The sequence below is a fragment of the Carassius gibelio genome, chromosome B3 (genome assembly GCF_023724105.1).
Source record: "Carassius gibelio isolate Cgi1373 ecotype wild population from Czech Republic chromosome B3, carGib1.2-hapl.c, whole genome shotgun sequence".
Lineage (NCBI taxonomy): Eukaryota > Metazoa > Chordata > Actinopteri > Cypriniformes > Cyprinidae > Carassius > Carassius gibelio.
The window spans coordinates 37,764,734-37,787,371 of NC_068398.1; the positions used below are offsets into that span (position 1 = coordinate 37,764,734).

The 22,638-nt window shown below is 37.6% G+C and overlaps 2 protein-coding genes across 2 annotated transcripts in view; both read left to right on the forward strand.

The window, feature by feature from the left end:
* LOC127953399 (zinc finger protein 271-like) overlaps positions 1–18,469 on the forward strand; it is a 281,640-nt gene extending 263,171 nt beyond the window's left edge. The window contains exon 3 of the mRNA XM_052552635.1: positions 17,942–18,469. The gene's annotated coding sequence lies outside the window, so the exon portion shown is untranslated. The remainder of the gene's footprint in view (positions 1–17,941) is intronic.
* On the forward strand, positions 1,073–16,925 carry LOC127953397 (zinc finger protein 501-like). The gene is made up of 2 exons (XM_052552633.1): positions 1,073–1,604; positions 15,755–16,925. The coding sequence occupies exons 1-2, from the start codon at positions 1,259–1,261 to the stop codon at positions 16,726–16,728; spliced, it is 1,320 nt and encodes a 439-aa protein (XP_052408593.1). The 5' UTR covers positions 1,073–1,258; the 3' UTR covers positions 16,729–16,925.
* Positions 18,470–22,638: the final 4,169 nt, after the last annotated feature.

Consider the following 22,638-nt stretch of genomic DNA (forward strand, 5'->3'; position numbering starts at 1 on the left):
TTATGAACGCAAAAGATTCAAACATACTAATTGTCGCATACTGCTTTTTCCATACTATATAGTAGAGAAGTATTCGATTTCGGACGCAGCCTGTGTATGGGTGAAACTGAACTTTTTCCTCTGAGGTTTAATGATGTTTGTCAACAAACGAATGTGTTTAGCGCCTCCCGCTGGACTGGAGCGAAGCGACGAGAGGAAGAAAGACCAGAATGGTGGAGAAGTTTTTTATTTATTTTTTTATTTATTGCAACAAAATTACAACCAAACAAGGTACATGAACACATTTCCAAAAATATCCAAAATTATTCAGACTTGGCTGAGCATTACCAAACTTATAACAACAAACACACTTAAAAAAACAAGAAAACAATACTACAAAATGGGCTTTTTAATTAAATTATATAATTCCAACATAGAGGACAGCTTAAGTGTTTATTTTATTCTTAACAAATTTTAAGGATTTATATAAAAGTTTTAGCTCATTACACCAATGAATAAAGTTGGGTTTAGATTTAAACCATCTGCATTTGTGAATAAAAAACCTGCCATAACATATCAGAGAATTGAGAACGAATTCAAAATCTTTGTTTTCATGAAAAATACCAAACATAACTACCTTCACATTGAATGGTGGTAATTCAACATCTTTGGAACATAACAAGTTTTGCATCTCACTACAACAGAAGTGAACTGAATCACACCAAATTTTTTACAATTTGTTAAGAATAAAAAAGCCCTTAAGCTGTCCTCTATGTTGGAATTATATAATTTAATTTAAAAGCCCATTTTGTAATATTGTTTTCTTGTTTTTTTTTTAAGTGTGTTTGTTGTTATAAGTTTGGTTATGCTCAACCAAGTCTGAATAATTGTGGATATTTTTGGAAATGTGTTCATGTACCTTGGTTGTAATGTTGTTGCAATAAATAATAATAAAAAAAAAAACACTCCAACGTTCTGGTCTTTCTTCCTCTCGTCGCTTCGCTCCAGTCCAGCGGGAGGCGCTAAACACATTCGTTTGTTTGACAAACATCATTAAACCTCAGAGGAAGAAGTTCAGTTTGACCGCGCTCTCTGTTGTTGTTTTGTCGGTGTGCTGCCTTAATACAAACGGTTAGACATGTTTCTAAGAGACAAAAAATACAGATTTTGAATCATTTCAGTAAATACCTACAACATCCTCACATTCGTGAGTTTTGAAGCGAGCAGGAATATCTGGAGGAGTTTATCATCTGAACTGAGATCTGCTGCTGTGAAAATTATGTTTATTAAAGAAGAGAGAGAAGAGAACACGAGTGAACCATTAACCTGGAGAACAAAACAAGAGGAACAAGAAACATGGAGAATAAAACAAGAGGAACCAGAAACCTGGAGAATAAAACAAGAGGAACAAGAAACATGGAGAATAAAACAAGAGGAACCAGAAACCTGGAGAATAAAACACGAGGAACCAGAAACATTGAGAATAAAACAAGAGGAACCAGAAACCTGGAGAATAAAACAAGAGGAACCAGAAACCTGGAGAATAAAACAAGAGGAACCAGAAACCTGGAGAATAAAACAAGAGGAACAAGAAACCTGGAGATTAAAACAAGAGGAACAAGGAGGTTGGTGTTTGTTCTTATTTATTTTACTTTTTTATTATAATTTTTTTGTTCTTCATTCATCTTTAATGACTGTTTGTGGTAACGTTACATTAGGCTTACAAAGTTTTACTTATCGGGTGTTTTGGATAATTTCAGTGGAGACATTTGTGGGTGTTTTTATATAAAGTCTAGGTGTAGACTGCTGCACTCAAGACTTACCCATGGGTTTGTATTAATAGGCGAAGTTCCTCCTTTATGTCTTTCATATAAATTTCCTTTGACTATTTTGTAACATTCAATGTTATTAAACCACTTTTTGTGCAGTATGAATAAAGAGGGATAAATTAAAGTGCTTGCAGTGTCCTTTAATAAAATATAAACAATATACAAACAATAAAAGCATAATCTAAAAAACATTTATTGTGCATTATAAAGAATATAATACTGTTGGTTTGATACCTTTATCTCAAACTGTGTCAGTTTAATTGAAGTGAGGATATTATATAAAACAGTTGATTCAATAATGTATATAAAAACACTAAAGGTATCATCTGAAAAACAATGCCTTGTGCATCATACTGAATAATATTCTGTATATTTTACAGTTGGTTTGATACCTTTAGATCAAATGATGTTGTCCTTTAATGGATTTATATTATTGCATGCATTAAAAGTTGTAAAATTATTTTAAAACCCATAAAATGGTAATTCCGAAAACTGAACTTTGTGGTATTGGTTTTACATTATAATGTCACGTAGTTAAATCGTTTATTTAATTTAAATGGTTCATTGTTAATTTCCACCTAGATATTAAGCCTTGTGCAACGTAAAGGGCATGGATTTATGACTATCTGAGTTAGTTTGGGCTCAAAACATAACAGCCCTAAAAAAAAAAAAAGAATGTCTAATGTTAAACTAACTAGCACTGCACCAACTGCATAAAACACCCCTAGAATTAGTTAAAACGAGTGCTGTCTGTCACTGTAATCAGTTCAGTGAATGACTGTGTTCATTCTTTATAAAGTAGCAGCAATGTCATTTGTAAAGTAGCCTACAGTCTTAGGCACATTAGTATTTTCACCCCAAAAAAGGGTTTTAAGCCAGTTATTTATATATTTTGCTGTAGTATGTCAGGAGGAAATATCAGATTACATTTCCAAATATTCATTTTGCCATTCATTTTAATAATAATCTAGTAAGATTGTTGAATGCACATGCAGTCTGACAACAGACAGCCTAAGACTATGACTTTTGGATAGTAGTGTGTGTACTGTATAAAGTATGTATAATTAGATTAAGTATATTTTAATAAAGCCCCTTTCACACTGTCATTCCGGCAAATACACAGGTAAAGTATTCCTGCAATTGTTCCCTGGTCGCTAGATTTTGCACTTTCACACTGCCAGTGATGACCCGGTATATGTGCGTGCTTTCACACACAACCCTTGAAGATCCCGTAACGACACGTGACATCAGAGCGTGACGTGTAATGTACGAGTGGAAAACGCTAGGCAAGTTATACTTTCACTGAAGCAAGCAAACGATCTCCGCATCAGTGCGGAAAATGAGGAGCTAATCTCTGCTTCATTACAGTTTGCACATGTTTTCGTCGCGAACGTTGATCTTTCTTCAAAACAGCCGGTAAAAGAGTCGGCATCACTTCGACACAGAATTAGATCTGGCTTTTGTTCACACAGCGCTCGTCCTGGGTCGAACCCCGCAATGTTACTAGGTCCCGACCAGGGTTCAATTCGGTAATCGATCCCGGGACGTGGTTGCTTTCACACAGAAGGCGACCTGGCAATGTTCCGGAAATATTGCGGGTCCGACGTGCAGTGTGAAAGGGGCTTAAGTGTAATAAAAGTACCGTATTTTTAGGACTATAAGTCGCACCTGAGTATAAGTCGCATCAGTCCAAAAATACGTCATGATGATGAAAAAAACATATATAAGTCGCACTGGACTATAAGTCGCATTTATTTAGAACCAAGAACCAAGAGAAAACATTACCGTCTACAGCCACGAGAGGCCGCTCTATGCTGCCTAGTGTAGACTAAAGGAGCACTGAGCAGCATAGAGCGCCCTCTCGTAGCTGGAGACGGTAATGCTTTCTATTGGTTCATTTCTCTTGGTTAATTTCTCTCGGTTCTTGTCAAATTAATTTTGATAAATAAGTCGCACCTGACTATAAGTTGCAGGACCAGCCAAACTATGAAAACAAGTGTGATTTATAGTCCGGAAAATACGGTATATGTTCATATGTGTTAAGGGCTAGATTTTCGCTGGAGGAAACGGCTGTGGTGTGATGAATGGTGGATAGAGAGAAAACTTAACAGTAGATGAAAAACCGATTGCTCCCTCTTTTTTAAACTGTATTTATGACAAAGAGCTGCACAGATACAGATACTCTAACAATCTATCGATAAACACACACCTTGTGTCCTCTGTTTGTGTTTGAGTCCACTCGCGCTGCTCCGCGCGGTCTGCTGAAAGACGAGGAGACAGGTCTGCTGCTGTTTTCATATAACATTTAAGCAGTCTGACTCTGAGGCGATAGTGAATATGTGTACAGTTTATGAAGCCCCGCTAAAAAAGCCTAGCGATGCCCAAGCATCGTGTGTACATTTCAGAGAATCAGGACAAATATTTAAATCGATCTCTCAGGCATTTAAGAGGCACCGAAATCTGCGCGCGGATTCGGTTCGGTGCATAATGGTTCCATAGGTACCGGTGCCATATTTGTACCGGGTTTCGGTACCGAACCCTATGAATCTTGTATGATTTTTTTATTTTTATTTAGTATTTTTTTTTAATGTTTTTTAGAATCTATAGAATATCGCTCAATAAAATATTGCGATACTCCCGTGTATCTATATTTTCTTATACCCCTATACCACTTAGGGATTTGCAACAGTACTTGAGTACTCGACCGCGACAGCGATGATCGAAATTATTATAATTATTTTTTTTTTATTGGTTATGGCAGCACGTTGGCCGGCGCCCTGATCTCTGATTGGTTAGCTTCCTACTTGATGCCTCAAAAGACATAAGAAGACATAATAACGGCCTCAAAGTCACGTAGTGATGGCTGGATTCCCTTTGAGAATAACAATGAAAAAACAGTTCAGGGTAAGCTGTGCAGCGCCAAGCTTTCACACAAATCTACAACAAATACAATGCGCTATCATCTAAAATTTGTACATAAAATATCTGGCGATAACAGAGCAGCAACTCAGACGAGCATTGAATCACCTGCCGTAAGACCTAAATGCAACGCAGGCAGAACCGAGAAGACGACAAAGCTATTCGCTGAAATGGTGGTGAAATATTTGCTGCCCATTAGTTTCAGGGACAGAGAAGGTTTACTTGTCCAGTGGTACCTGGCTGTTCCTGCAATTTATTCCACTAAATGTAAACAGGCTGCGCACGCGAACATGCATCTTGTTTTCTTCTGGAGCATCAGTGAACATTTGAACCTTTTTTAATAGTTGTGTTTGAGTCCCTCAAATGTCCTCCGTGTGATAAGATGTATCTTAAAATCATAAAGTCACTGCTGGAAAGGGTTCAATATGCAAAGATGCTGGAAAACTGAAGAATCTGCAGGACCTTGAAGATTTTTCTGAAGAACGCTGCTCAGTTTAACTGTTCAGAACAAACAAGGGACTCATGCACAACCATCACAAAACAGAAAGACAGTCGAGGATCATCTGGTAACAGAACACAGTATTAAGAACCAAGGGTTCCCAAACTTTTGAGTGGGGTTATTTTAATAATTTCAGCATTTTCTTTTTGTCTTGTGAACTAAATGTTAATATCTTTTATGTACAATATCTTACTCAGGACAGTACTAAATAAAATATAACATGCATTTAATATGATCTCTCTTATTTTTTGAAAATTACTCGCATTTTCACAGATTCTGCAAAAGGGTGCCCAAACTTGCAAAAGGGTGCCCAAACTTTTGAGCCCCACTGTAATATATATATATATATATATATATATATATATATATATATATATATATAGAACTGTAATATGCACTTCTCATGATTAGGTAATCGCGGCAGCTGTAATCTTATTCACATTTGTTTTTCTGATTAATTGTTTTGCTCTATGAGAAAGACAAGGTAACAAATTATTCGGGGCTTAAGCCCCCTTAGCCCAACCCTAGCGTTTTTTGGAACGCGTTTTTTTTTGATGGCCTGCTAGTGGGTCGTGATGGGGCGTTCACATAGCACGTCTTTTGCGTGCGCAAGTTTGTTATTTCCAATGTAGGCGTGAGGTATGCGCGCTCATAATGGAAGCAACGCGGTCGCGACGCAGTGCTACGCGCTTGTTTTTTCCAGGCGCGACCGCACCTCATCGAGTTCAAAACATCTCAACTTTTCAGAGAGCCACAAGCGCACCGAGCGTCATGTGACAAGAACTAACAAATCAGCTTCATCCTTTCCCGTGACAACGTTGAAAGCTCAGCCAAGATGAAGGAACAGCTGACCATACCTGTATATGGATTGCCATTTTGAAATAAATTTAGTAGCAGAGCTACTGCAAGCGATTGTTAGAGCTGCAAATCCATTTATCTTTTGCTGAAATTTCCGCATCTTCACGGAGAGAGCTCTTCATGGTTGCTTAGCAATGGCAGACGCCTCAGGGGCGCAACTGCCCGAGCGCTTTGGAAAGAAGGAGAAAGCGGCTCACCCAGCGTTTTCCACGCATTTTAGGCGCGAATTATTGAAGACAAAGGCGATGACCGTCGGTAACCCTCAGGCTGACATGTTGATCTGATGTGATATCTGATCTAAGTGGGCGTGGTGTGCGTAAGGTAGAGAGGACATGACTGATGATAGTCATAGTGTCCCGACGCTATTCTCAGCCTGCGCTCCAGCTGAGTAATCAACTTTATTTTAAAAAATAATTTAAATATTTTATATTTAAACTGAAAACATGGTGGTACACTCAAGTCATTCAATTCATCGTCTCTCAAGTCAAGTCAAGTCCCGAGTCTTTAACTTCCAAGTCCAAGTCAAGTCTCAAGTCAAAAAAATAGCGACTCGAGTCGACTCGAGTCCAAGTCACAAGTCCCCATGTCTGTTATTTGTATACGCTGTGACTATACAGATCACAACATGTAAATAGGAAAATGTTTGCATTATTTTGCCACTTATTGGGATTACTAAGCTACCATTATCCATTTACATCCAGTCTTTGTGCTAAGCTAGGCTAGCGGTGGGTGCGTCAAATAACACTTACAGAACGCACAGAAATTAAAAAGGTATGTATAGACTTATCTAACTGGGGGATACTGTGAATAAGCTAAAGTCCCAAAAAGTCGGAGTGTTCCTTTAAGACCAAGCGGAATCCTCTGTTGACTGGAGCGTGACTCCTGCTAACTGACCCAACATTTAGCAAGGCAGGAAAACATTCAGTCTGCCTGAAGGATGATGTTAAATCTGTTAAATAGAGCGAGATAGAGAGAGGAAGAAAAAAAAACCCTAGTGTAGGCTATTCTTAAACTTGGATCTCATTAGATTAAAGTACAAATCCAAACACCAGAAGCAACCTACATAAGTGTTCTTTCATTGAAAATTATGCATTTTATTTACAGGCTATATGGTAAAAATAATATTTTTGTTCAAAACTTTAAGTTCCATTGTTTAAAAAAATGTTTCATAGACTTAGGCCGATGGCAATTTTTAATGACATTATTATATTATATTATATTATATATATATATATATATTAGAATAATTGTAATAGAGTTGGGTCCGAGTCCACCTTTGTCGAGTACGAGTCGAGACCAAGTCCACAAACATCGAGTCCAAGTCCGAGTCCAAGTCCAAAAGGGTCCGAGTTGGACTCAAGTCCGAGTTCTTAAAGGCCGAGTCCGCCCGAGTCCAGAAAGTAATTAAATTAAAAAAAGATTATAAATTGGTATTGTAATTTTTGCTAATTCATATTTTAACCTTTCAACCCATTAAACCAATGGCAATATAAAAATGTAATAAACAAATACCACTGTTACATCTAGTCATTGCCATTGAACATTTTTATTTAATGTCAACAGAACTAGTTTCCTATCAAAAAAGGTTTCAAAGGTTTTATTGTAATTACAAGTGAATGAAAATACAAATGAACCTGTTTTATTATTGTATCACACTATATTGTCCTCCAGTTAAAGCTGACATTTCAATTATTAATGAATTAATTATTAATTAATGCCTCTCCCCCACATTTGACAGAGGTAAAGTGCAGCCAATAAGTAGATCCTTAATGATGACATTATGAATTTTTTTGTTGTCTTGGAGAACTTGCATCATAAAGTTGCATTGCTTGTTTGTTCAATTCTGGTCTTGCAAATCCTGCAATGCTGAGCTGTGCAGCATCTGTTGGATGCTGCTGCTGTCTTTGGTACTCGGTTGCATCGGTTTTCGGATCACCAGTACACTGAACCGAAAACCGTTTCTTTCAGACGCGTCCGATTCGAGAACCGAGGAGCTGATGATACTGCGCATGTGTGATTCAGCGTGAAGCCGACTGACTCACAGCGCGTCTGAACCGAACTGATTCTTTTGGTGATTGATTCTGAACTGATTCTGTGCTAATGTTATGAGTGCGGGTAAACCGAGGGCTTGAATGAAGGGCAATCTGACGAAACGTAAGTTCATTTAATAACAAATACATCACAATGGATTATGTATAGTAAGTGGATCATGGTTTCTGCGCTGATGACACCTAATTTACTTTATATCTTCAAGACTTAAATCGTATGCACATTATTGCTGTTACTGTATTTGGGTGTGTTGTTGCAAAACTTAATTGTAAACTTTTCATGATTATGAGGTTTTTAACTGACTGAAGTTATGATTAGTGACTTTATATATTTGAATGTTTGATAGACTTGACGGCATAACGTCATCGCCAATGCCAGTCATCACGTAGAGCGCGAGCGGCAACCTCCCGCTCTCTCTCGTAAGGCCAATAAGGAAGTGACGTAAACTGCAATTCATCGACTGGCCGCTTGAGGCTGGCTGCAGAAGAGAGTCAATCCCATAGACTCCCCATGTTAAAATGCCCAACTTTACAGCAGAAGAAAACATGTTTACAGCCTGGTTAAAAAAATGATTTTGGTCTATATTGCTAATTTTGCCCTTCATGACAACTGTGAGGGGGGTGAATTTTCGGAAGTATAAATTGAAGAAGTCTGCGTCCGCGCTGGCCGTTTACTGGATCGGATCGTTCATGCGGAAAGTATATCACAGGCTTTACAATCGCAACTTCTTTGTGCTGTTACTCCTTTCAAGCTGAATTTCACAAAATTGGTCAGCTCCCGACAGCATCAGGTGTTTTATTTATGGGGAGTAGAATTATTTATTTATTTCAATGAATGTAATAGATTAGATATCATAATATTCACACTATAATATTATACATCAGGTTGGTTTGTATTGGTGACGTAATATGTAAATGATATGCATGCGGCCCGTGAGACTTGCACTTGGACCATAGTGTGGCCCGCTGGAAAAAAAAGGTTTAGAACCACTGACCTAGATAAACCCCAGGCTGCTGACTTCAACACTCTGCTCACCTCATTTGATCTCAAGCGAGTGTCTACTACAGCAACTCACAAATCAGGCAACCAACTGGACCTCATCTACACAAGCTGTTGCTCCGTGGACAGCTCTTTAGTTGTTCCACTGCACACCTCAAGACCACTTCCTCATTACTGCTAACCTAGCACTTACTCCTGAAGCGACACACACTCCAACGCAGGTCACCTTTCAACGGAACCTACGCTCACTCACTCCATCTTGCCTATTTTCTGTGGTTTCATCCTCCTTCCTTCACTTCCTTCACTCTTTCAGTTTTCAGCTCTGGACATGAACGGTGCTAAGGACACTCTTTGCTCTCTTCCTTCTCTGCAAATGTCTTCACAGCTAAAACATCCTACTACCACAAATAAATTAACAATTTTGTGATGCTCAGACACTCTTTAAAACTTTCTCTTCTCTTCTTAAACCATCTCCACCTCCTTCTTCATCGACTCTTACAGCTGACGACTTTGCAGTTTTCTTCACAAATAAGACCAGAACCATCAATAACCAATTCTCCACAATGTAGACTGAGGACAACTTCACAATGACCAATGCTCTCTCCTCTCCACTCTCAGATATGGATGTTTCCAAACTTATCCTGACCAGATTCTCCTGTCCACCCTGAGAAGTCCTCCAATCTCCAGTCCTACCTCTCCGATAGATCCTTCAGCGTGTTTTGGAGGGGTGATGTTTCGAAGTCACAACAACTTGCTACTGGGGTTCCTTAAGGCTCAGTACTTGGACCATTTCTCTTCTCCATCTACATGACTTTTCTTATCACTGCCAAGCTGATGACACCCAGATGAACCGACGGTAGCTGATCTCATTTCAGCCCGTCTGAGTGACATTCCTAGCTGGATAAATGGCCATCACCTTCAGCTAAACCTTACCAAGAAAGAACTTCTGGTGGTTCCAGCTAACCCATCATTTCATCACAACTTCTCTATACAGCTGGGTTCGTCAACCATAACTCCCTCCAGAACAGCCAGAAACCTAGGAGTTGTGATGGATCATCAGTTAAGCTTCACAGGCCTTATTGCTATAACGACCCGGTCCTGCAGATTTGCCTTATACAACATTAGGAAGATTAGACCCTTAGTGTCAGAGCAAGCCACCCAACAACTTGTCCAAGCTCTTGTTCTCTCCAGACTGGACTATTGTAATGCTCTCCTGGCGGGCCTTCCAACATGTACTATCAAGCCTCTGCAACTATTCCAGAATGCAGCAGCAAAGGTTGTCTTCAATGAGCCAAAAAAAGCTCACGTTCCTCCTCTCCTAATCAGGTTACACTGGCTACCAGTAGCCGTACGCATCAAATTCAAGGTACTGATGCTTGCCTACAAGACAACCACTGGCACGGCACCAAAACTCCTAAACTCACTAGTTCAATCTTATGTGCCCTCAAGAAAGTTTGTGCTCTGCACGTGAATGACGCCTTGTGGTTTCATCCCAAAGAAGTTCAAAATCACTCTCACTGACCTTTTTCTGAACTTTTTTTCCCAGCAGGTGGAATGACCTCCCGATCTCAATTCATACAGCTGAGTCTTTACTCATTTTCAAGAAACATCTAAAGACTCATCTTTTTCGCCAGCACTTAACCAAATAATACTAGCACTTTTCTTTCTTTTCTTGTCTTTCATTAAAAAAAAACCCTGGCTATTCGTACTGTACTTGAGACTTGTCATGGCACTTGTATACTGTTGTTGTTATCTTGTTGATCTGATTGCTTCTATTGTTCTCATTTTTAAGTCGCTTCGCATAAAAAGTGTCTTCTAAATCATTAAATGTAAATTTCAATGTAAATTTGAAGATATTTTTTAAACCAAGAATGAACCAAAATGAAAACATGTAGCTTTTTATCTGTGTGTGTGTAGATTTTTGAGAGTAATATAGTGAAGTAAATGTAGGCATTCCGTATACGGGACGGGGTGACAGTTAAAGGGTTAAACTACATTACAGGGCAACATGGAACATCTGACTTAACACAAACGTACACACATTAAACATAGATGTCAACGCAAGGAAAGCATGGATAGAGAGAGAGAGAGAGAGCGAACGAACTGCAGCGAGAGAGAGCGAGCAATCACGCACAATAGACAGTGGAGCGTCATGGCAGTATTTACTCACAAACCATCTCATCACCTTAATTAAAAGGGGTCAAAGCCTAGAAGCGCATCTGAAAAGTTAACAAGTGGATACTTGCATTGGTTCTGTAAAGTGTCTGGTCTGTAAAAGTAAAGTGTCCAGGTGCATTTATAATGCGTAGATTCCTGTTTAATCCTTTTAGGAGTGAAACCGTCGTCATTTTCAAAGTCCTGGAAAGAGTGGAGTTTCCCCTCTGTTGGAGTTTATGGTCACTCCAGCTGATGATTGTGACGAGATATATATATATATATTAGGGGTGTAACGGTTCACAAAATTCATGGTTCGGTTCGATACGATACACTGATGTCACGGTTCGGTTCGGTTCGGTTCGATACGTTTTAGATACAGCAAAATGTAAAAACATCTCAACTTTTCAGAATGCCGCAAGCGCACCGCGGGTCATGTGACAAGAACCAACCAATCAGCTTCATCCTTTCCCGTAACAAGGTTGAGAGCTCAGCCAAGATGAAGGAACAGCTGATCATAGTTGTATATGGATTGCAATTTTGAAATAAATTCAGTAGCAGAGCTACTGCAAGCGATTTTTAGAGCTGCAAATCCATTTATCCTTCGCTGAAATTTCCGCGTCTCATGGAGAGAGCACGTCATTGTTGCTTAGCAAAGACAGACGCCTCATGAGCGCTTCTGCCCGAGCGCTTTGGAAAGGAGGAGAAAGACGCGCTTAGCGTTTTCCATGCGTTTTTAGGCACGATATGTGAACGGCCCCTAAGGCGCTCGCTCACTCAGCACGCGCTGAAGGCTCGTTGCAAAATGTCTAATGCATTTAACAGACCAGAAATATAAGATCCTAAAATAACCAACAGGTCTGGTGTTTGGGTTGGATTCCCTGTAAGCTATAGTGTCTAAATGCTGCAGGGATAGTTTGCTGCGTGCATGTTTCTCCCTTTTTTCGTCTTTTCCCAGATAGTACTGACGCATATATCCCAGATATTCCCGCTGGGGTTTTTTTTTTTTTTTTTTTTTTTGTAATCCCGCTGGTGTACCCTGTCATGTTGCAGATGCGACATACCGTTGTTTTTTTATCCACCACTCTCTTGCCATCACCATTATAGCTTAAAGGGAATCCAAAGTGCACCCAAACACCAGACCTGTTGGTTATTGGAGGATCTTCTCATTTCTAGTCTGTTAAACGCATTGGCTATTTTGCAACGAGCCTTCAGCGTGTACTGAGTGAGCGAGCGCCTGCTGAGTAGCCTAACATAAACATATAAGATGGTGTTTTTTTCTTCTTCGGGAGTGTCAGGGGCGTTGCCTGTTACGTTGTTTGGGTTATTGGGCTACCTTGTTGAACGCATATCATTATATTTCTTTCTCTCTCTTTTTTTTTTTTTTTTTTAAATATAATTAATTACTCCAACGAACCGTTCGGTATACATAATGCGTACCGCGTACCGAACCGAAAGCGTCGTACCGAACGGTTCAATACGAATACGCGTATCGTTACACCCCTAATATATATATATATATATATATATATATTAGTGCTGTCAATCGATTAAAAAAAATTAACTAATTAATCGCACAATTTTTTAAAATTAATCGCGATTAATCGCGATTAATCGCAAATAAAAGACTGAAACTTTTTGGATATGTAAATGTAAAATGTAAATAATTAATGTAAACTCAAGACAAAGAAACTATTTAAATTCAAAATATGATTGTTTATTGGAATTTTTGTTTAACTTGTAACACAGATTTTCTCATGTAAACAACATACCTGCAATAAACCATCAATATCCTCCAAATTAACTGTTGGCTTGAAAGCCATATTTATTACAGAAATAAAAACACAGGCATGTAAGTAGCATTTGAATTTCAAAACAATCAATGCCAATAAAAAACTAAAATGATTTCCATGTTGAATTCTAAGTGGACTGCAAAAAAATTCCAAAGTATAGTCATTGCCAGTGCTTTAAGTGGGCCGGTACGCACCGGTACCGCCACTTCCAAATATAGCTCTTGAGCGTACAGCCACCTCTCCGTGCGCCCAGAACGTGCTTGTAGCGTACCGGTACGCTCATTTGGACATCTGTTTTAATAGAGGTTTTAATCTTTTAATCTTCACAATGCAAGCTTCCTAATTCATCCCACCCAGAGCAGAAACTACATTACCCATTCACCCTTAAGTTATACAAGTGAATAGCGCATGTGTCGCTTTTCCCACTGTTAAGTGTCAACAACTCAACGTGGCCGGAGAAGGTGTGTGAAACTCGTTGTGAGTTATACTAAAGTCGTCCTGCAGCCCCCGCTGGCTGCTCATTGGCTGCAGCATCTTTTTTCTAAGTTCTAAAAAAATACCGTAGACGGCAAGGCACAAATTTAGATATTCATTTATCTAATTAATCTATAGCCTATGCACAAAGACAATATGATCTTTTTGTCCCCTTTTTGTTTTAAAGCTTGATGAAGAGAGAGAGCGCAAGTTGCTGCAGCTGAGGAGGACAGTGATGCACGCGTACAGGAGTGATTGACAGTTCGCGGCACTGTACAAAAAATACTCCGCTACACAATTATTTCTTTATTTTCGTTTAAGCTTATTAACGTTAGCGTTACAGAAAGGTCTGATTTACGCACTGTTACAGTCATTGTTTTTGTTTTTTTTTAAACAATGACATTTGAGTTCATGATTTTAATGTTGCTGTTTCTTGTGGCAGACTAAATGAAGAGTAATGTTTCTTGTGGCAGACTGAAGAGTAATCCGGCAGAGTTTTATACTGAAACTTTCCGTCTAAAAGTCCTTCCTTGGTCTTATCCATATTTCTTTGCACGTTGAACACACATAGGCCACAACTGGAAATAAAAAAAAACTGCAACCGCGTTAATTGCGTTATTTTTCTTTAACGCGTTAAATATTTCAAATTAATCGAATGCGTTAACGCGCTAATTTTGACAGCACTAATATATATATATATACACACACACATATATATTAGTGGTGTTCCCGGCTAAGGATTTTCTTAGTCGAATCGGAATCTTGCTGATATAGAATCATATGTTTGGGGGCGGGTCAAAATACATTGAGTCAAGTCAGACATTCTACAGCCATAATTACTGATGTTAACACACAGGGAAAAAGATGAGAAAGCAGATACTGCGTGTCGAGCTCGTCCGCCTTTGAAAGTTGTGTAGACACAGCTGTGCGCACGAGATGGAATTGAACACGTACCGGGGCTCATAAGGCAGCTTCCTTAATGCACACCCAAAATTCGAATGCGCATTCAAATGTGGATTTCTATTTTAAATTCGACGAATATTCGAAAAAATATTTTTTTTTGACAGCCTAAGAAAATCGCCTATGCAATTTTTTTTGTTGTTGTTGAAATTTAATTGTAAACACAGCCATGTTGATGCCTGCAGTAAATGTTTTGCATTATGGCAGTCCACTCTGCTTATTGTTTTTAGAAAATTTTGCACTCCTGTTTGTCATTTTGCACGTAACTTCATGCCAATAAATCATCAAAAATATTGGTCTTTACCAATATATTGAATCTTTACATTCCTCCTGCCTGTTGTCCGTGGATTTACCTATATTTGGTGTTATTTGCAGTATAAAGCTTTAGATATGCAAAATCGATTTTACAATCGATTCAATGAACACTCGTCACTCAAATCAAACAGGATTTTTTTTCACAAAAGTGACAACCCAAGAAAGCAAAGTAAACGTTCTCTCATTAGGTTGCATTGATACGTAGCGGTGGATGCAAGTAAAACAGTACCTCTCTTATTTTTCTCACCTGAAATTCATGCAATAAACATGTTTTTGACAAAGATTTAAATTTGTTTGTAGTCTATATAGCCTTTATCAAAATGACAAAATCATGTGAAATCAGACATTTGAGCGCTCATGTATAGACATAATGGCATAATAAATAACAAATTATTTTCAATTAATATACAATTATTTTATAATAAACATAACATTTTTAAAATAATATTATTATAAAAAATGCTATTATAATTATTATTATTTTAATCTAAACTTTCGGAATTTACAAACTGAAAATCGGCTTTTATTTTGGCGGGTTTCCAGCAAGTAAGTACATGGATTTACGGGTTTAGCGCTGCCGTCTGTAGAGCGTCAATGAATGAAATGTCACAGTTTTGAATTGTGCTTTGAAAACGCTAGCGGATAGCCTAGATTTATGTATTCAATTTGAAAAAAAATCTTGTACAGTAAAGTTTGTAGATCTAAAATGGTAATTACGCATTAACAGCAGTATCCAAACGAGCCCTCTGAACTTATTTACACAGCGCTGTGACGGTGATACAGTGATGCTTAAAAATGTTTACCCAGTTTCCCTATTAAATTAGTAAAAGTCATTAAATCTGAAGCAAAAAAGTAAATTGTGTTTTAACAGATGTTCTCAGCTTTAAACAATATACCAAAAATAAATAATTTTACTTTTATTTCAGAGTACATTGAAGAAAAAGAGGAAAATGAAGAATCAAATCATCAAGAGAAGCAGCATGCATGTGATCAATGCGGTAAAATGTTTTTATGGGCTTCACTTCTGAAGAAACACTTGAAAGTTCATGCAAAGAAGAAGCCACATTCATGTCATTTGTGTGGTAAGAGTTTTTTGCATCTACAAAGTTTGAAAGAACATCTTCAGATAATACATACTGGCATGAGAGAGTACGTGTGCTCTGAGTGTGAGAAGACTTTTAGTTCACCAAGCAGTTTAAAACTGCACGAGAGGATTCACACTGGAGAGAAACCTTACAAGTGTTCACATTGTGACTGGAGATTCAGTCATCCATCAAATCTGAAAAGACATGAGAGGATTCACACTGGAGAGAAACCTTACAAGTGTTCACACTGTGACATGAGATTTAGTGTGTCATCAAATCTGATAACACATGAGAGGATTCACACTGGAGAGAAACCTTACAAGTGTTCACACTGTGACAAGAGATTCAGTCGGTTAACACATCTGAAAACACATGAGAGTCTTCACACTGAAGAGAAAGCTTACAAGTGTTCAAACTGTGACAAGAGATTCAATCAATCATCAAATCTGAAAAAACATGAGAGGATCCACACTGGAGAGAAACCTTACAAGTGTTCACACTGTGACAAGAGATTCAGTGATTTATCAAGTCTGAAAAAACACGAGAGGATCCACACTGGAGAGAAACCTTATAAGTGTTCACACTGTGACATGAGATTTAGTGTGTCATCAAATCTGATAACACATGAGAGGATTCACACTGGAGAGAAACCTTACAAGTGTTCACACTGTGACATGAGATTTAGTGTGTCATCAAATCTGATAACACATGAGAGGATTCACACTGGAGAGAAACCTTACAAGTGTTCACACTGTGACAAGAGATTCGGTGATTCATCAGGTCTGAAAAAACATGAGAGGATCCACACTGGATAGAAAGCACATCACCTCAATGTACGTGAGAAGTGTTCCTTTAAGTCATCTGTTATACACAGTCATACAAAAAACAATCACAGTAAGGCCCCGTACACGCGAAGACACATTTAGTTGTATATGTAAATATTTTGTATGGTATATGTTTCCTCCAGACGGATTCAGCATTTTGGGAGAGTGAATAAATTTTTTTTAAACTAGGTCCCAGAGTGGATAAATCTGAAAATGACACCTTTTTTGCTTTTGTGTTCTGCCAATCCATAAATTTTGTTAAACAATTATGTCATCACCCCACGTCTCTACTATAGTCAGACACCACTACGTTGTAGAGCTGCATGATATTGGAAAAAAAAACTCACATCTTGATAATGTTTCTCTGCAATGTATAAAAAATCACCAGATGACTTAAACAGCTCTATTTGGGGAAAGACAAAATTAATGATTGGGGTGATTTTGTAGGTGAATAAATCAGCTATGAAAATAAGTAAATTAAAACATAGATAAATATGATAGAAAAATGGTACAAATGAAAAAAGTGCTTTATATTCTGCAGTCCAACTTTTACTGTCTGTTACAGTTAAGTCTTATACATTACTGCTGCGTTACATTGCTGACAGAATGCAGTGTTTATAATCTAGAGATTGTAAAGAGGATGTAGCTCACGCACTGTCACGTCAAGTACCAGTGGATTACAGACTTGCTCCCGCGGGACCCGATGCAACAGAGAGCGGTGCGGGACAAGACTTGTGTGTGTGCAGGACACAGGAAAATAAAAAAAAGAAGTATCTAAACATAATAAATCTAAAACAAATAAATGATTTATCTATTACACAAAAGCAAAATGAATTCATATATAATATAAACAATTGACAGGTGCAAGCGTATGCAGAGCTTCTATTTAGGCTATAACAGGGATTGGTTTGTCGCAAGATGAGATTGATGCAAGATACTGATCCAAAAGCACACCTTTTTGTGAATAAAAGTTTAATTTCGGCTAAGCGAGTTAATAATATATTAATAAAAAGTTCAAAGTTTAATATGAGCGGATTTGTCATCGTACTGTTTTAGCATGTTTTGTTAAAAATTATAGGCTAACGATGAGTCACAAATTAAGTATTCGTTTGAAGTAAGAGGAAAATGTAGATTCATATTCACATATATTCTGACATAGTTTTGCACATAGACTGTGTCATTTCAGGCATAAATTGAGATGGAGGTGAGCATAATTCAGTGTCCACACACATCTGCGTGGCTCTCACAGTGTCTACACCATGCGCCAGCGGCGCAACAAAATGCAATAGATCCCATTATAATCAGTGATGCTGTTTACAGTAGATGTGGCGTGACGTGACAAATCGCAGAGAGTAATTCAGTTCAAGCAAAAAGCACAAAACCTGATTAATATTTATAAATCCAGCAGCTCATTAACCTTTAGTAATCCTTGGTGTATTTTATAGTTATTATTATTAGAATTCATATTATTATTTTCCTATCAGTATTTTTGTTAGTTTTTTCCCATTTTTGTCAAACATTGAATGACAGAAAAAACAACTACCTCTCAAGTTAAAATTCAGTTTGTTAAAATTCAGTTTGTTAAAGTTCAGTTTGATGAAATTCAGTTTGTTAAAGTTCAGTTTGATGAATAATGAGTAATATGCATTCAAACATGGTTATCAAATTTACTTCTAATTGCTTAAGTTATGTTAAATAAAACTTGATTATTATAAAGCTTGACTGTAAAAGAATTTCTCAGAGTGGTTCAATAAAGTAATTCTGAGTCTGATTTTGATATTTAAAGTGTTTCTAATGCTAGGTTTTTTTAGGTTAGTTTTTTTTTTGTTAAATCTTTTTCATTAATCTTCTACATCCATGCATCACTTTTATTATGCAATTAGAAGCTACTTTTTTATGTCTTTATCTTGATGCATGGTTTTATTTAAAAAAGGAGCTTTACACACAACCAGAGCTAATGATAATGACACTGTATTGTTATACATTTATGTAGTCTTGATTTGGGTTTGTACAGTGGTTTTAAAAGGGTTGTAAATCTAGTTAGCACGCCATAGTCAACTTTTATCAGGTAATTTCACAACAACAAAAATGTGGCTAGTAAAATTGCTGTGTGGCTAGTAACTTGGCTACATTGGCTAGTGAGCAAAAAAAGTTAATGTAAAGCCCTGGGCCCGTATTCATAAAGATTCTAAGAATCCTCTCAGAAAACTCTTAATTTAGCTTAAAAACTTTTACGTAGGAGTCTTAGCTTAAGAGCGATTCGGGACCGATCTGAGAGCAACTCTGAGTAAGGAAAAGACAAAAACTTTCATCTTAGTGAGGAGGCGGGGTTGCCCCGTTGCTATGTATGAGACAATCTTTTGAAGACTGTGATTGGTTGGTTGTCCAAGAAAAAAATGATTTTAAGTCAATTCTAATTCTTACTTTGAATTTACATTCGTAATTTTTCCTATTTGACTGTTCTCTCTCTCTCTCTCTCTCTCTCTCTCTCACACACACACACACATACGCGTTTTTGTACGGGTACATATGAAAAATACCTCACGTATGGGGACATGCCTTTTTAAAGCAATGGTTTTTGTTATGACAGTCATTTGTTAAGATTTTAATTTAAAGCATATTTTTGCACAACCAGATTTTTAACATACATATGAGTACAAATATTAATTTCATCACCTTTCAGGACATATAAACACACATACACTGATCTAAATCATACCTACATATTGGTACAAGATTATCATACTGATTTAAAAAAAACTGTTTTGCTGTGAAGAACAGAGTTTTACTGGAGACAACGCAAACAAAATTTCACAAATTTTGGGCGGAAGTGGCTCAGTGGTTCATGTAGGTTGTCTACAAACCGGAAGGTTGGTGGTTCAATCCCGGCTCCACCTGACCAAGTGTCGAGGTATCCTTGAGCAAGACACCTAACCCCAGCCGCTCCCGAAGAGCTGGATGGCACCTTGAATGGCTGACATCGCAGTCGGTGTGTGAATGAGTGTGTGAATGGGTGAATGTGAGGCAAATTGTAAAGCGCTTTGGATGCAGTCCATTTACCATTTACAAGTGCCCATTGCAAGCCGTCCATTTGATCTGCATTTCTTAGTTCTAAACATGCTGAAATAAACCACCCACTAAAAAGATCTACTTGTTTTTCAGAAATAGTGCATCTCCATACACTCACAAAAGTGAAGAATTTATCATAGAAACAAAGGGCAAACTATACCATGAAGTAAAGATCCACTACCAAATTCACAAGAATGGTTTTATTGCTGTAGCAACAAGCAACATTTATTATAAAACTGCTTCTTAAATCGCAGACACAAACAAGCATGTGAAAACATTCAGTGTTGTTTTTACATTTTTTTTGCTAAACTCAAATAGGCAATTATAAAGCCTTAAAGTCATTTATTGAATTAAATTGATTTAAAAGGATAATTTAAAACTATAACTGTTTTTCAGTGCCTCAGGTTCAGCTAACAGGCATGAGACACAGTCCATCTTCCCAGGAACTCAACAGCTGCGTATGAAATATATCAAATGCTTTTCAACTGCCCCAACCTCTTCTTCCGACCAGTTCCTTTTGACACTGACTTTTGTACCTAAAAAAAATAAAAATAAATTAGGATTTAGATTTAACAAGGCAAATCAGTCAAAGTCAGAGAAAACAAAGACCCATAAAACAGTGTCCTGAGCTACACACACACACACACACACACACACACTGATGTCTAAATCACACCTACATATTGGGACCATGTTGAAGACTGATGTCACGTTTTCCAACGAAATTACCCGGAACATTTGTACCAGGAACTTTTTTCCCCCCAGACCTGTTGATGTCCACGACGACGGAAGGACGGTAATTCTGCAAACAGCAGCGTGCTTGATAACATCAGTCAGCTCGACTTGGCTACTGCAATTTTCCTCACTGTACATTTACAATAAAACGAAATATGATATCAAATACCGTTTTCATTTAAACATAATAACAGCTGCAGAAATGTACTTAGTTCAGGGAAATGTATGTATATACAGTAGGTGGCCAGCCTATCTGCCGCGGCGGTAACTGTAATTCAGTCGCGTGTTAAAAACATTCGCGAAAGTACCGCCAGGTGGCGCAAAGGGACGGATTGCGAAATGAATGTAATTGTAAAATGAGATAAAAGAAGGAAAACAACAATAACATTATGATATAACATTGTAACAATAATAATTAAAAAAACATTAAAAAAAATTACAATTTGCTAATTTTTAAAATGTAGGATAGTCTTAGGCTACAGTCTACTAAACAAAAATTAAAAGAAGACCTTTACACAAAGGATCATATGCATGCTATTTTTATTAAACAGTAAATAAATATAAGGCGTATTAAACAGTATATATATATATATATATATATATATATATATATATATATATATATATATATATATAAGCTAAATGTTTTAATTTCATTTTCATTCCGGTTCAATCTTGGTTTAAAAAGATCTTCAGGTTCCATATGCGGAGCGAAATGGGAACGGTCCAGCATTTAGCAATAATTAGTATTAACTCTGTTATTATTCTTGATTTTTCAAACTACCAACACTTTGGATTTTTGAATTATGCCTTATGTGTGACCAAAACTTAAGTATTATTTGTTTCAGCTGTTTGATCGCGCTGGTGCATCGCGTACATATTCACTGGAAACAGCAGTCGTTCACCAGACATTTGGCGTGAGCACTTTGACATATTGTTAATTATGATTTTTTTTCCATCGATACTGAAACGCACACAGCCTATTTACCTCATGAATAGCTAATAGTTAAGGTTCAAATGGGCAACATCACGAATATGGAAACGTTTGGATTTCTCCCGATTGAGAAGGCCCAACCTACTTATGTTTAGCTTAAAATTATTAATATTTTTTGTTTTGTTTTTTTACTAAGCCTATATTATTATATACTGCAATTATTTTTATCCATTAGAATTATATATTTTTAATTATTGTTTTGTTCTGATAATTTTTTTACATTTAAAGGATTTGTTGTAAAATATTTTCTTATAGCCTATTTTTTTCCTCTCACAAACTCTGATTTATTTTTTAGCGTGTTAAAAAAAACATGCAGCAAACGAAAATAGGCGATTAATCCGTTAACATTTGTTACTCTTGGTTAACAGTAATTATAATTATTTTACTTCAGAACAGAGCATGGGACTAATCTAGGCTATCCAGGGTTTTTTTTTTTTTCATTGCATCTGAAAATGACTTTGTTCATTACATTCACTTCACGCGATCTGGCACAGATCAGCCTCCCGCAACCCAGTCCTCCCCAGAAGAAGACCATTAGACAGGTATTCTCTGTCGCTGACTGCCGAGCCGACCCCACAAAGTCGCAAGAATAATCCTCGATACTCCGAACTCCCTGGCGGACATCGAGGATCCTCCCTGCTGGACCCATCTGTGCTGCCTGGATTCTGTCACGGCGCGGTAGGGACAGCGCCGTGGAAAGAGCAAATTATGGGTCCAAATGCAGGGAAAAGACACTTTATTATAAAAAGAACAAAAAGGCCAACAAGGCAAAACAAAACTGGCATAAACACAATCACTAGGAAACCACACACAACTCGAGGAACAAACACTAAAGAAACACAGATCAACATTTGCAAGTACAATTAATCCATGCAGGACGAGTGGTGGGAGAGAGGACAATATATGTAGGTGAACAAATGGGAATCAGCTGTGTGTGTCTAAGTGAGTGAGCGGATGCAAAACAGGTGTACCGAGTGAACCAGGTGTATGTGAATGATGAAGGAGTCCGGGAGATGGGGAAGTGTCGCCCTCTGGTGGCGAGAGGGAGGAACACCGGGTCCGGACTCATGACAGCTACATTATGAGCATGCTATCATGCTATA